Raw genomic sequence first — 14,884 nt, forward strand, 5'->3', positions numbered from 1 at the left:
GAGCTGTGACTCTCGCAAGAGAGGGCTTGGGTGCCGGCACATTACTTATCTGACTGCAGGTGGAACTTGGACATAACTCAAGGCGGCAAGTCCCCGGGCCGACTTTAGTCGAACCCGGTGCCGGACAGAGAAAGTAAGTGCAGTAGGGTAATCGTGGGAGTGATACCCGGCATACATAGATAAAATAGGGCAGTCCCCGAGAACTCCTCGGGGGCCCATTGTCTCATAATTAATACAAAAGATAGCATGATACATACTGCATTTCAACTGTAAAATCTTCAAAGAAGATTGGCGTTCCACGGGCGCTCCGACTCCTTGCCGGAGTCGTCTCTCTTGCGTGCCTTCGGCTTCTGTGCGTCGATTAGGTAATATGAGTCGTTTCCCAGAGCCCGGCTGATGACAAAGGGGCCTTCCCAAGGGGCCGAGAGCTTGTGCTGGCCGGCTGTTCGCTGGATTAGCCGGAGCACAAGGTCTCCCTCTTGGAAGGTTCTTGGCTTCACTCTCCGACTGTGGTACCGGCGTAGTCCTTGCTGGTAGATGGCGGACCGGCTGAGGGCTAACAGCCGACTTTCTTCCAGCAAGTCAACGTTGTCTTCTCTTGCTTCCTTGGCCTCCGCCTCCGTGTACATGGTGACTCGAGGTGAGTTGAACTCGATGTCAGTTGGGATGACAGCCTTAGCACCATATACAAGGAAGAAGGGGGTGAAGCCAGTCGATTTGTTCGGAGTAGTGCGCAGACTCCAGAGGACGGCTGGCAGCTCATCGAGCCAGCAGCCGGCTGAACGCTCCAGCGGCACGACCAGTCGGGGCTTGATGCCGGAGAGAACGAGGCCGTTTGCTCGCTCGACTTGGCCGTTTGACTGCGGATGGGCAACGGACGCTAAGTCCAGTCGGACGCCGTGTGTCGCGCAGAAACATGCCAATGCTCCTTTGGCGAAATTTGTGCCGTTGTCGGTGATGATGCTGTGTGGAACGCCGTACCGGGTTGTAATGTTGGCAATGAATGTCACGGCAGTCGGGCCATTCAGCTTCTTGATCGGCTTTGCTTTGATCCACTTGGTAAATTTGTCTACGGTGACAAGCAGATGTGTCATGCCGCCGCGCGCCGTCTTGAATGGTCCGACCATGTCCAGTCCCCAGACGGCAAAGGGCCAAGTGATGGGGATGGTCTCGAGTGCAGAAGCCGACAGATGTTGCTTGGAGCTGAAGACTTGGCACCCTCTGCAGTGTTTGACTAGTCCTTGGCATCCTCCAATGCAGTTGGCCAGAAAAATCCAAGGCGGAAGGCTTTGGCTACGAGCGCCCTGGAGGCGGCATGGTGGATGCATTCGCCTTGGTGGATGTCTTCGAGGATTGCTATGCCCTTCTCTTGTTTGACGCAGCGCTGGAAGACTCCGGTAGTGCTGCGCCTAACTAGCTCTTGATTCATTATTGTGTAGGCTCCAGCTCGGCGTTGGACTTGTCTGGCCGAGATCTCGTCAGTTGGTAGTTCTCCATTTACCAGAAACCGGAGGATGGGCTGAGCCCATGATGGAGCTGTGATTTCTTCTACTGCCAAGACGGCTACTGCAACCAGGGTGGGCGGGCTGGGTTGTGAGGAGTTGGAGTCGGCCTCCGCCTGTTGTGCCACTGCAGTCCCCAGGCCGGGTTTGGCTACGGCAGTCCCCGGGCCGGGTTCGACTATGGCAGTCCCCGAGCCGGCTGTCGAAGTCCCCGGGCCGCCTGTCTGGTCCCCGAAGTCGGATCCGACTGCGTCGGGGTCAGGCGACACGAAGATGGAACTGGATTCCGGAGACGGCTTGACAGATGGCTTGAGGAGGCGTTGGAGGGCGACGCCAGTTGGTATAGCTTGTCGGGTGGAGCCTATCCGTGCCAGGGCATCTGCTTGCTCATTATCGGCTCGTGGCACGTGAAGGAACTCGCACCCCTCGAAATATCCGCTGAGCTGATGGACAAGGAAGCGGTAGCTCGCCATGTTTGCGTCTTTGGCGTCCCAGTCGCCGGATGATTGCTGAACCACTAGGTCCGAGTCACCATAACACAGGATCCAGCGGATGCCGAGTTCCTTGGCTAGCCGAAGCCCGTGTATGAGTGCCTCGTACTCAGCCACATTGTTGGAGGCGGCAAAGTGGATTTGCAATGTATATCTGAGTTTGTCGCCTTTGGGAGAGGTGAGGACAATGCCGGCTCCCAAGCCGGTGCGCATCTTGGACACGTCAAAATGCATCCGCCAATGAGTGGAGTCCGGAGCCGGCGGCAGGTACTGGGTCTCGGCCCAGTCGATGAGGAAGTCGGCCAGTGCTTGGGACTTGATGGCGGTGCGGGGCTGATAGAAGATCGTGTATGGAGCCAACACAATGGCCCATTTCGCCACTCGGCCGGATGCGTCCCGGCTGCCTATGATCTCGGCAAGCGGGGCAGTGCATACAACCGTGATGGGATGCTCTTAAAAGTAGGGCTTGCGTTTCTTGGAGGCGAAGTACACATCATAGCACATTTTCTGATAGTGCGGGTAGTTCTGCCTGGAGGTGGACAATACTTCGCTCAAATAATACACTGGTCTCTGGACTAGCTGAGCTCGGCCTTCCTCTGGGCGCTGAACCAGAATGACTGTGCTGACCACCCGGCTGGTGGCGGCGATGTAGAGGAGCATGGGTTCTTTCTCGGTTGGGGCTGCCAAGACAGGCGGCATGGACAACATCTTCTTCAACTCGTGGAAAGCTTGATCCGCTTGGTCATTCCATTCAAAGTGAGCCGACTTCTTCATAAGTCGGTAGAGGGGAAGAGCCTTCTCTCCGAGCCGGCTCATGAAACGGTTCAAAGATGCCAGGCATCCAGTGAACTTTTGGACGTCTCGCAGCTTGGTAGGGACCTTCATTCTCTCTATGGCCTTGATCTTGACTGGGTTGCACTCAATGCCGCGTTCAGAGACCAGGAAGCCCAGAAGTTGGCCGGCTGGTACTCCGAACACACATTTCTCCGGGTTGAGCTTGATCTGAAACCAGCGCAAGTTCTCAAAGGTTTCCTTGAGGTCTTCCAGCAGGGTGCCGTGTTTCTCCGTCTTCACCACAACGTCGTCTACGTAGACGTGGGCATTTCTGCCGAGTTGCTTGAGGAGACATTTCTGCATGCAACACTGAAAAGTGGCGCCGACATTTCTCAAGCCGAACGTCATAGTCAGGTAACAGAAAGCTCCAAATGGGGTGATGAAGGCGGTCTTCAAGCAATCAGCCGAGTTCAACTTTATCTGGTGGTATCCGGAATAGGCATCCAAGAAACTCAACAGCTCGCATCCGGCTGTGGAGTCTATCACTTGGTCAATCCTTGGCAGGGCGAATGGATCTTTGGGGCAGGCTTTGTTGAGGCTGGTGTAACTGATGCACATGCGCCACTGCTTGTTCTTCTTCAGTACGAGGACCGGGTTGGCAAGCCATTCTGGAAAGAACACTTCCATAATGAAGCCGGCTGCCAGAAGCCGGGCTATCTCTTCTCCGACTACTCTTCTCTTCTCTTCTGACAGGTGGCGCAAGGGCTGCCTGACCGGCTTTGCGTCAGATCGGACGTGTAGCTTGTGCTCGGCGAAATCCGTCGGGACACCCGACATGTCTTTGGGAGACCATGCGAAGATTTCCCGATTCTCACGGAGGAAATCGACGAGCTCGCCTTCCTATTTGCTGTCGAGGCCTGTGCCTATGACGGCGTGCCTCTCTGGGTGCTCCGGGTCTAGGGGTATCTTCTTTGTCTCTTTGGCCGGCTGGAAGGAACCTTGAGCTTCACATTCTTTGGGGTCAGGAGACAAACCGGCTACTTGCCAGCCAAGGCCACAACTCGGTCTAGCATCTTCTTTTCTTCGGCAATCACGAGGGACTCAGCCAGGTGACTGTTGGCCGCTGCACACTCAGAGGACTTCTTGTAGTCTCCGGCTATGGTGATAATGCCCTTGGAACTCGGCATCTTGATCTTGAGGTAGGCATAGTGGGGCACAACCATAAACTTGGCCAATGCTGGTCGGCCAAGCAGTGCGTGGTACGGGCTCTCCAAATCCACCACCTCGAACCATATTGCCTCTCTGCGGAAATGATCCTTGTCTCCAAAGAGGACATCCATCTTGATCTTGCCGATTGGTGCGTAGGACAGGCCAGGTACGATACCATGGAACACGATCCGGCTAGGCATGAGGTGCCTCGGCTTGATGTCGAGCTTCTCCATGGTATCTCGGTATAGAATGTTAATACTGCTCCCGCCGTCTATCAGCACGCGGGAGAAACGAGCGGCATGCCTCTCCGTCGTCAGGGTAGCCTCCAAAACGAGGGCATAGGAGCCAGGAGACGGAATCACCGCTGGGTGGTCGTCCCGGCTCCAGCTGATGGGTTTCTCCGACCAGTGCATAAACTCAAGGTTACTGGAGGCGACCGCGTTGACTTCTTGCTGCTGTCGGCGCCGACTTCGCCGATCGTCTGGTTGGCTCGTGAAGACGACATAGGCGTCATGCTCGTCAGTGAATTCGTCACGGACGGCTCGGACTGCTGGTCGAACGGCCGACTGCTGGGGGCAGGAGGCGGCTGGCCAGCAGGCGGAGGCGGCAACAGCCCCTCGCCCTTGGAGATTCGGGTGAGCCAATGGCACTTCCGGGTCGTATGGTTGGACGGCTTCGCGCCGCTGTGGAACTTGCAGGGGGCATCGAGAGTTTGCTCGTACGAGAAAGCCGGTTGCCAGGCCGGCCTGCCGCCCTTCGGTTTCTTGGGAGCCGGCCGTTCCTCAGGCTGCTCTTCTTCTACCGTTGCGACCTGCCGGCTAGTGGAAGGCGGCATCGGGGCCTTGCGCTTGTTGTGGTTCTGATACGGGCGCCGAGTGGACTCTCCAGCCGGCGTCTTGGGAGCCGAGCAAGCACTTTCCCCGAAGCGTCGACTCAAAGCTCGGTCTTCATGGAGGAATCGGCCGTGGCGTATTTGTCCGCGATGATCAGCAGCTCGTCAAGGGTAGTCGGCTCGTCGCAGAGGAGCCGGTGCTTGAGGAGGGTGCCCTCTTGGCACCCGACCGTGAAGTACTCGATCGCCTGAACCTCATGCACCCCTTCGCAGGAGTTTCGGAGCTCGGCCCAACGTGTGAGGTAGTCACGAGTCGACTCGTTGGGTCCTTGTACACACAAAGAGAGCTATCGGGGCTTGGGTGCCCGCTTGTAGGTGCTGGTGAAGTTGCGGATGAAGGCTTCCGTGAAGTCGAGCCAGCTGTTGATGCTGTAGGGCTTGAGGCTGTTGAGCCAGGTGCGCGTCGTGCCTTGGAGCATCAGGGGGACATACTTTACGACAACGCGCCAGTTGCCGTTTGCTATGCGAACCGCGGTGGAGTAGTCGATCAACCAGTCCTCCGGCTTCACGGAGCCGTTATACTTGGGCGTGTCTCTTGGGAGCGAGAACCCTTTGGGAAAGGGCTCGTCGCGGATGCGGGGGCCGAAACAAGGCGGGCCGACATCATCTTCTTCTTCTAGGGCCAGGGATCGCGCAAGGCGGTCGATCCGATGGCGGGCATCGTTCTCGCCGACTCCTTTGCGGCGACCAAGTCGGCCGCTGAGAGTCGGATGCTCGATAGGCGGCGGGGTAGGGTATCTCTCCCCGCGAGGTGGAGGAGGGGGCAAGTCGCCTCATCTCTCCACGCCTCGGGGACGGCCTTCCGCGTCGCGCTCGATGGTGATTCGTGTCCGACTGCGGCTAGCAGCCGACTCCTTCTCTTGTCTCGCACGGGCGCCGCCCGCAGTCGGCGTACGCGACATCGCGCCATGTTCTCGGCGAGGGGGGCTTTCAGCTCGGACGCCGGCTTCGTGGCGCGCTGCGGCCGCGTCGATCAGTTGCTGGATGTGTCTAGTCATGTAGGGGAGCTCGTCGGCCCCCAGTCCGTTGAGCTCGTCAACGATCGACTGGGCGGCGCGTAGATTCCAAGGGGCGTGGCGTAGACTGGGCGCTCCGCACCCAGCATGCTGGCGATGGCTGCGCCGCGTTTCTTAACGGCGCCGACTCGGCTTGGCCCTTCTGAAGGCGGCGTGCCGAAGGAGGCATGGTCGACCTCGCGTTGGTGGGCTTCCGTGAGGCGTCTCATGGTGTTTATCTTCTGGCCCTCCGCGATGAGGGCAAGGCGGCGAGCCTCCAGCGCCTCGGCGTTGGCGTCGGCTGGAATGGGGACGGACAAGTCCTGCAACACCGCTTGCAGGGCGTCGTGGGTGTTCTCGCCGGAGGCGGATCCGTGGCTGATGACTAGCACCTCAGTGACGGTGCTGCCGTCACTGTCAGCTCGCGGGAGGGGGTCGTCCAAGACGATCACGTCGGAGGGGAAGGCGTCAAGCGATGCCGTGTCGGAATCGACAAGCATCAGGTCGGTGGAGCCGACCGACTCCAAGTCCGCGGTAGGCTCGCCGGAGACGCGAAGTTGGTCGAGGAGGAAGACGAGGCGGCTCTCGAGGCAGCCGGTGCCCACGTCGAATGCGGGCTCGTCGGAGATGCTAACCTCGCCAAGGAGATCAGCGAGGCAGCTTACCGCGCAGGCGTCGTCGACGCTTTGCAGTGCGTCGGGGCAAGCGCCATCGGGCGTGCCGGGTTGGCTACGCTCGCGGGGGAGGAAAAGGGTTCCCGTCCAGAGCAGGTCTCCGGACGACGGTGCACCTGGCCCCACGGTGGGCGCCAAATGTTGGGTGGTGGGTGCGACATATGCCAACGGATGGTTTATCATTGTGGGAGCCAATAAGACATCGCCGGTGCCTGGAAGCGGGATGAGGCGAAGACATGCATGCCGGCGGATCTTACCCAGCTTCGGGGCTCTCCGTGGAGATAACACCCCTACTGTTGCTCTGCGGGGTCTCCGCATGATCACTAGATCAATAAGTAGCTACAAGATGCTCCTTGAGCTGTTCGGTGGCAGGAGAAAGAAGGGCAAGGCTAGCTCTCTCCTCTCCCGATGGTGGTGTCTAAAACTCTCAGTGTTCAACCCTTTGCATGGGTGTCCCGGGGGGTTTATATAGGTCTACCCCCCGGGGGTACAATGGTAATCCGGTTGGGCGCGGGCCCAGGCCGTCAGTGTCTACAACTGCCGTCTTCTCCACCGGCTTCTGGGGCCCGCCGACTCGTGGGTCCCGTCGGGGGCTGGTTACTGTAGCCTCGCCTCTGATGACGAGGGTTCTGTCGAGGTAAGCATGGCTACAGTGCTGCCGCCTTGCGGGCTCCCACTATAGCCATACCACGTCTCATCTGCTTAATGGTGCGCGCGCCCCGAGGGGAGCAAGCCGGCTACTGGAAGCCGGCCCGGCCTTGGGCCGGCTGGGGGAGGCCGGGCCGCCTTCGGATGTCTCTCTGACCGAAGGGGCCCGCCGCCTACGGGCCGTACTGGCATCCCGTCATGGATGGCGTCATGATGTTTATGGCAACAGTGCCACGCCGGACGAGGGATGGCCGCCCCCTACGGCGTACTGCGGCCATGTATCTTCCGGGATTCGGGGGTGGCACGGTTTGCTGTAGCCACGCCCCGTCCCGTCACCGTTATGGGTGATGGTTTTTAGAATGCGGCGTTCGGCCGTCTGCCTCTTGGAGTCGGCCCTTCGCGGGCCGCCTTCTTGGAGTCGGTCCTTCATGGGCCGTGTTCGTGGAGTCGGCCCGATCATGGCGCCTCCCAAAGGTTGTTTTATGGCCGGGCCGGCTTTCACCAGCCGGCTTAGGCGATAGCCGGCCGGAGGAAGGCGGCCCCACGTCTTTGGTGCTTCGAGGTCCAATCGGCCTGTTGTTTTTTCTGATGGCCAAAGAGAGCCGGTTAGGCTACCCGTGGTCATTTACTCCGACAATTTTCGTACTTATTTTATATTTTCAAATACTTGTTTAACATTTTTCAGATTCTTGTTCAACATTTTTTAATGCTTATTCAACATCTTTTCAAAAATTTAAAAGTACAAAATAACAAAAAATGAGGACAGAAAACAGAATGAAAAAACCAAGCTGTGGCTCCTGTGCGGCTAGGCCGGTCTGTCTGGGGCTCGACCCAACATGAGCGCATCTCTCTGTCTCGCTTAAAGCAAGACATAGGGGTGCCCCTGTATCGGAGAGCCCCTAGCTGAGGCTCGCCTCCATCAAGAAGAGAGTAGTCACGCAGGGGGCGATTGAATGGGCCAGCCTATTTCCTGGCATCACAATGAGCCTGTACTAAAAATCCCAAAAAACAACGCCATATCGAGGAATCAAACTGCCAACCCTACGGTAGAGAGTTTAGCGTTCCTTACCACTTTAGGTGCTGTTTGATTGCGATCAATAGGCTGCATGGATAATTAAGAACTATATGTACTGACGGATCCAACAATAAAAAATTCAACTATTGAACATTTTTAACATACGCTTTACATTTTTGTAATATATGATGAACATTTCTCAAATACACATTGAACTTTTTTGGGATATATGCTGAACAATTTGAAAATACATATTTAACATTTTTTTGATATACCCTGAACAATTTGAAAATACACATTCAACATGCTTGTGATATATGCTGAACATTTTTGAAATACACAATGGATATTTTCTTAATACGCGGTGAACTTTTTCGTAAATATATGATGCACATTTTTGTAATACGGGATGAACTCTTCTATAATACACAAGAAATAACGAAAATTAAAAATAAACAGAAGAAACACAAACTGTTCATCGTAGTAAAGTATTAACGAAAAAATGCATGATGAAACATTTCCTTAAATGTAAAAGAGAAAAATAAAACTAGAAAGAAAAAAAACAAAAATAACGTAAAAGAACTAGAAAGGAAAAACAAAAAAGATAAAACATAAAAGAAAGGCAATAGAAGAAAAGGAACGAAAAACAAAAGCAGCGAACGGGAAGCACGCTCTGCCACGAACTGGGCCGGCCCACCCGCGTGGGCTTCAGCGAAGCTGCAGCAGTTTGACGCACGCGGGCGTCAAATAGGATTCGCGCAGGGCGTCAAAGCGAACAGTTTGAGGCACACATGCGTCAAGAAGACGAGCATTCGCGTAGGCGTGATTGAATGGGCCGACCCATTTCCTGGCGTCAAAGCGAGCCAGTACTAAAATTCCCAAATAAGCACGCTGCATGGACATCCCACCCATCTTATCTATTCCTTTGTGCACATCCAATATTGTTGACAGCTGGGCTTGAAACTTTGAAAAAAGTGGGATTTTCTCAGTGAGATCAGCATACATAATGCTGGTGAATACTAAGATGCAAAGAGAAGCATGGATAGATGGAGTAGCAGGGTCCTCTAGTTTGGACAGAGATGCGGCATCGTGGAAGCTCCTATGGAAAGTTCCGGTGCCAGGAAAAATCCGGATGTTCGTTTGGAGATTAGCTAAACACTCAATTCCTGCAGAGGATATAAGGCACCAGAGAAACATGTCCAATACTAGCCTTTGTGGATTATGCGGCGCAGAAGACTCCTGGCGCCACCCCTTGCTGGAGTGCTCTATGGCCAGATGTGTTTGGGCACTCATTGACAATGAGTTGGCAGAAGACTTGTGCGAGACAATGGAACCGAGTGCTAAACAATGGATCTTCTCAATGATAGATTCGTTATCACATGCAGCCTTTGTGAGATTATGAACAACCCTTTGGGCAATATGATGGGCGCGTCGGAAGGCCATCCACGAGGAAAGTTTTTACAGCCCAGCAGCAACCCATCAGTTTATATGCAATTTCATTAAGGGGCTACAAATCCTGTCTAAAAAATCAGTAAGGGATGCAAGGGTCTCCGGCGCGAGGTCCGGCTCGACCAAAATCACCTCCACCTGGGTTTATGAAGATCCATGTGGATGCGAGCAGCTCAAGGAACCAGTCCAGGGGAGCGGCAGCGGCAGTCTATGGAGACACACATCAGGCAATTACATGGGCAGTTCTTCATTGCATTGGTAGTTCATGGAGTTACCGATGTTGCTATATTGGAGGCCATTGCTTGCCGGGAAGCCTTATCCCTCGCATACGATTTATTGGTGCAGAACTTTATCATCGCCTCAGATTCGAAGCAGGTAATCAACGACATCCAACATGGCAACTGTGGAACGTATGGAAATATTATCACAGAAGTAAAGAACATGGCTGCAATGTTTAATTGTAATATAACTTTTGAAGGTAGTGCTATTAATAGCGATGCAAATAGGTTAGCCAAGTTTTCCAATTCTCTCGATCTGGGGAGACATGTCTAGATGATCCAGCCCCATGATCCTTTTGTAATCCTACTCCATGTGGAGTTTGAGCAATAAAACTTGGTGATACCCCCCCAAAAAGCATGCTGTATTGATGAATCGAACTATGATCCTTATGACAGAGAGTTAGCGTTCCTTACCATTTCAGCTGCTGTGTGATTGCAATCAGTATTGCTACGTAATACTTAAGAACTATATATGTCGTGGCAGATCTGAAAATAAAAATTCGACCATTGAACAGTATTTAATATATGTTGAACATTCTCGTAATATCAGATTGACATTTCTCAAATACATATTGAAACTTTTTTGTGTTAAATGCTGAACAATTTTAAAATACATATTAAATTTTTTATATACCCTGAACAATTTGAAAATATACATTGAACATTTCTCTGATATACGCTGAACATTTTTTTAAGTACACAACAAACATTTCCTAATATGTGGTGAAAATATTCTTAAATAGATAATGAACATTTTTGTAATACGAAATGAACTCTTGTATAATACACAAGAAAGGAAGAAAATTTAAAATAAACAGAGGAAACACAGACTGTTCACCATATTAAAATATTAATGAAAAAATGCATGATGAAACATTTCCTTAATAATGTAAAAGAGAAAGAGAAAGAGAAAGATAAAACAAAAATAATGCAAAAGAACTAGAGAGGAAAAACCGAAAAGATAAATAAAACAAAACCAAAAGGCAACAGAAGAAAACGAACGAAGAACCACAAAGCAGCGAACGGGCAGGGCGCTCGGCCGCGAACTGGGCCGGCCACCCGCGTGCGCTTCGGCGAAGCTGCAGTGCAGCAGTTTGACGCACGCGGGCGGCAAATAGGGTTCGCCCCTGTATCGGTGCTGTCAAAACAAAAGGTGGTACTATATCGAAGTCCCCGTTTCGGGCCTTTCGGTTATCCCCGGCTGACAAGACGCCGTGCCGGATTGCAAATTTGATTTGGGTTCAGTTAGACAGACGCCAAAGAAGAGTATGCTGGATTCGGGTTACTGTTCTGATTAGGGTTAAGAAAGGCTTTGGATTCCTCTTCCGAATAGAACCCGATCTCGCCGCCGTCCCAACATAAATCCAATCTTCCTGTAGACTCTGTCAGTTTGCGGTTTATATATCTGTAGTACAGGCAAGATTTCCTCTTCTGTTTTGTTAGTTCGTTATTATCCGACCCCTTCCCTTGCGACTCAATTGCAGCGATGGGATCCGCCGTCTCTTCCGCCATCGCCGACGCAGCAGTGGAGTTTTTACACCTTGAGGGGCAGATCGTGGACGAGGACGATCCCCACCGGGGGCCCTTGCTCTCCGAGCTGCCCCTCGACCAGCAACAACGCCGTGTCCAACGCTTCATGGACAGGTTGGAGCGCAAGCGTCGCCGCAACCTTGTGTTGTACGGCCCGAGATCAGAAGTGTATTGCTCCCTCCCTCCTATACATCCGCTAGCTAGCTGTTCCATATTGATAGTAGGATGATCTACTCGCTAGTAATATTAAGATGCTGTGATCATTAGTCCTAACATGTACTCACATATGCACGCATGCAGGGAGCGCAACAGAGCCATAGTTCTCCCACATGTCCAGATCGCCCTTCGCCACTACAATTCAAACAACCCGGTAATAGATCATTACCTTGCTTGGTTGTTTGAACAAGTTTTGTCCGATTTTATACTAGAAAAATATTTCTTTTGCTGAACAAGTTTGTTGATGGGCCTTAAAATATTTCCCTATGCCTTCCTTGTGTTCTATGTTTCAGGGTGCAGAGTTCGAGCCTGTCAGTCCTATGTCGTGCAATCGTGTCGGATTCAGGGACGAGATTTGGTTTCACTTCAACTTTTTAGCTCGCCGGTGCCTCAAAAAGCACAATTTCTGGGCTCGCGGGAGGGTTGCTCCAGAACCAGATACCTCTGACCAGTATTTCTTCGCTGAGCTACACTATGACCGCTTCGGCAAACCAGTTGTCGAAACGTGCACTATATTGGGTGGGTAACTATACAATTAACTACTTGAATTGCTCCAACATATGTTAATCCCTACATTTGTCATAGTTTTATGCTAGCTGTCTAGTAGTCCCTCTGATTTGAAAAAAAAAAATGCACACTAATTTTGTCGGAAGTCATATGGTGCATAGTTTGACCAAATTTATAGGAACACCCATCAACAACCACAATACTAAATAAATATACTACCTCCGTTCCTAAATATATGTATTTCTAGAGATTTCAGCATAGTCTACATACGAATGTAGACGTATTTTAGAGTGTAGATTCACTCATTTTGTCCCATATGTAGTCGATATTGGAATCTCTAAAAATACTTATATTTAGGAACGGAGGGAGTAATTAATAAAAAAATGTTATTTATTATCCATGTAATGATACTAATTTGGCATTGCAATTATTGATATATTTTTCTTATAAACTTGGTCAAATATGGAGGGAGTATCAGCATCGGAAAGGTGTGGCTACACTCAGGTGACTACACCCGAGTTTACAAAAAAAGGAAAAAAAACATATATCAACATTATCCAAGAATTCTGGAATTTTGCAGCGGCAAACAAGATAAAATGTTTTAGATTCTTGCAAAATTTCATCCACAAATAAGATTCGAAGAGCTCTCGCCAAAAAAAATCACGGGTCAATGTTTTGCGCACGTTTTGAGTACATGATTTTTTTTGTGAGAGCTCCTTGTTATTTATGATGAAACTTTGCAAAAACCTAAAACATTTGATCATGTTTGATGTTGCAAAATTTCAGAATTTTTGGATCACGTTTGATATTGTTTTTTTGATTTTTTTGCAAACTCGGGTGTAATACACCCGATAGTCGAAAATCCACTCTCAGAATGGAGGCTACTAGTAGTTTTCTTTTCGAAAGTATATAAATTTATAAATTCCATGTCTCGGTACATCCTGATTGATAAAAGAAAACGAAAATCAACATTCACTAGTTTGCTCTACTCTACGTGAGAACCTTCAATGCACAACCTTAAGAGCAACCAGCAGTACCCTCGGGAGGGTAGTTCTTACAAAAGGCTACCAATGGTTAGACTTGGCTGACCCTAGCATTTCATGACATTACACTGATTCACTATTCTCTTGTTAAACGTATGGTCTTGCCGATTGCTAGTGATTGAACTAGTATTGTGTGTCTGGGCTTTGAATTAGTCGATCAGGTTTTCAGTTCCGAGATTTCTGAATTCTTGGTTTCAGATATCCTCATTGTGCACCTAATATCCTTGGCTTGGCCATACATGTTGTGAGATAGTTCCTTAGGCCCTGTTCGGTAGTCCGCCCGCTCCAACAAATACGAGGATCTGCGGAGCGGGTGTTTCCCAACTCCTCTATTTTCAGCTAAAGCTACCCCGCTCCCGGAGTGGAGTTCTGGAGTGGTGAGACTCCGAACAGGCCCTTAATATGGATTTTACATAACCAAGTGGCTGCAACACATAAACATAATTGTACATGCAATATCTAGTCCATACAATCCAACAAATTGGTGACTAATGAGTCAAAGACCAGGTATGTATTTTGATGGTAAACATAGTGTATATATAATTGGTGTCTCCCTTTTGAAATTTTATATTATTAATTATTCTTATATGGGATCATATTAATCATTATTTGTTGATGTGCTTACTAGCAGAGTGCATATAATCAGTGAAAGATTGATGTTGTGTAAATATTTTATAGTTTGCATTTGCACTTGCTGATTATGTTGCAACTACAATTTCATGCATGTACTTGTCGGTCATGACCACTGACACTTCAATTTGTGCATGCACGAAAACATATGGCACTGCCATTTGTTTGCCACAAATTTTTAGAGCATTCTTTGGTATTGACCATCTATTATGTTGTTTAAACATTTTGACATGCATGCATTCTAATTTTTCTTGTTTCTTCTGTATTTATCAGAAAAACCGATTTGCCAATTTAAAGGAAAATGTGCCTTTTGCAAGGGCTCAGTTGGGATTTGGCACTCTAGGAACGGAGGTTTTTTGTGTGGAAGGGAGGGCCAGAAAAAGGAGTATTGTCAGATGTTTATGTTGAGTGAAAGGCCCAAGAAAGGACCAGAGGACGAACCTTCTTCAGTTCGAAGGCTATTTGATGAGTTGCCACTAGCTGCCTAGTTAGCCGTGGGTTTGGATTCATAGATTAGCTAATGTACAGCAAGCTGGTACTGTTTGCTTGGATATCAAAATGTATTAGTTAGAGAATACATTAAATGTGAATAATTGACTGTATAAAGAATCATCATATTTCATAACTACATGTGTCGAGCACGATGGTTCTGGGATATTTGCCCCTGTTCTCTCCGGCGACCATTAAGAATCCATATATTGCTTAATTCCTTTTCTCTTTTTTCGATAAATGATGGATTTTATTAGCTCAGAATGGAGCACATAAAAGGATACAAACAAAATAAGCACACACACCCGGCCTCTACATAGCTAGGATATACACAGCCAACACCAACACACACACACAAAAATACTTCAGCAAATAACAAAGTCAAATAAGACCAAAGCTATGCATAGACGATGAAAAAAAACACCTAAAGCGATCAGCTCTGCAATCAGCAAGCTATAACAAAGACCATATCCGCACCAACCATTTACTGACACCACATGGACGACAAAGTTCTTCAACAGCAACACCTTTAGAAAGGGAGC

At 50.1% G+C, this 14,884-nt stretch overlaps 1 protein-coding gene across 1 annotated transcript; it reads left to right on the plus strand.

Moving 5' to 3' along the window:
- The first annotated feature begins 11,172 nt into the window (after positions 1-11,172).
- LOC119367364 lies at positions 11,173-14,497 on the plus strand. The gene is made up of 4 exons (XM_037632896.1): positions 11,173-11,625; positions 11,758-11,827; positions 11,967-12,192; positions 14,127-14,497. Exons 1-4 carry the CDS (start codon positions 11,414-11,416, stop codon positions 14,339-14,341), a joined length of 723 nt encoding a protein of 240 aa, XP_037488793.1. The 5' UTR covers positions 11,173-11,413; the 3' UTR covers positions 14,342-14,497.
- Positions 14,498-14,884: the final 387 nt, after the last annotated feature.

This window comes from Triticum dicoccoides, chromosome 2B (assembly GCF_002162155.2).
Source record: "Triticum dicoccoides isolate Atlit2015 ecotype Zavitan chromosome 2B, WEW_v2.0, whole genome shotgun sequence".
Lineage (NCBI taxonomy): Eukaryota > Viridiplantae > Streptophyta > Magnoliopsida > Poales > Poaceae > Triticum > Triticum dicoccoides.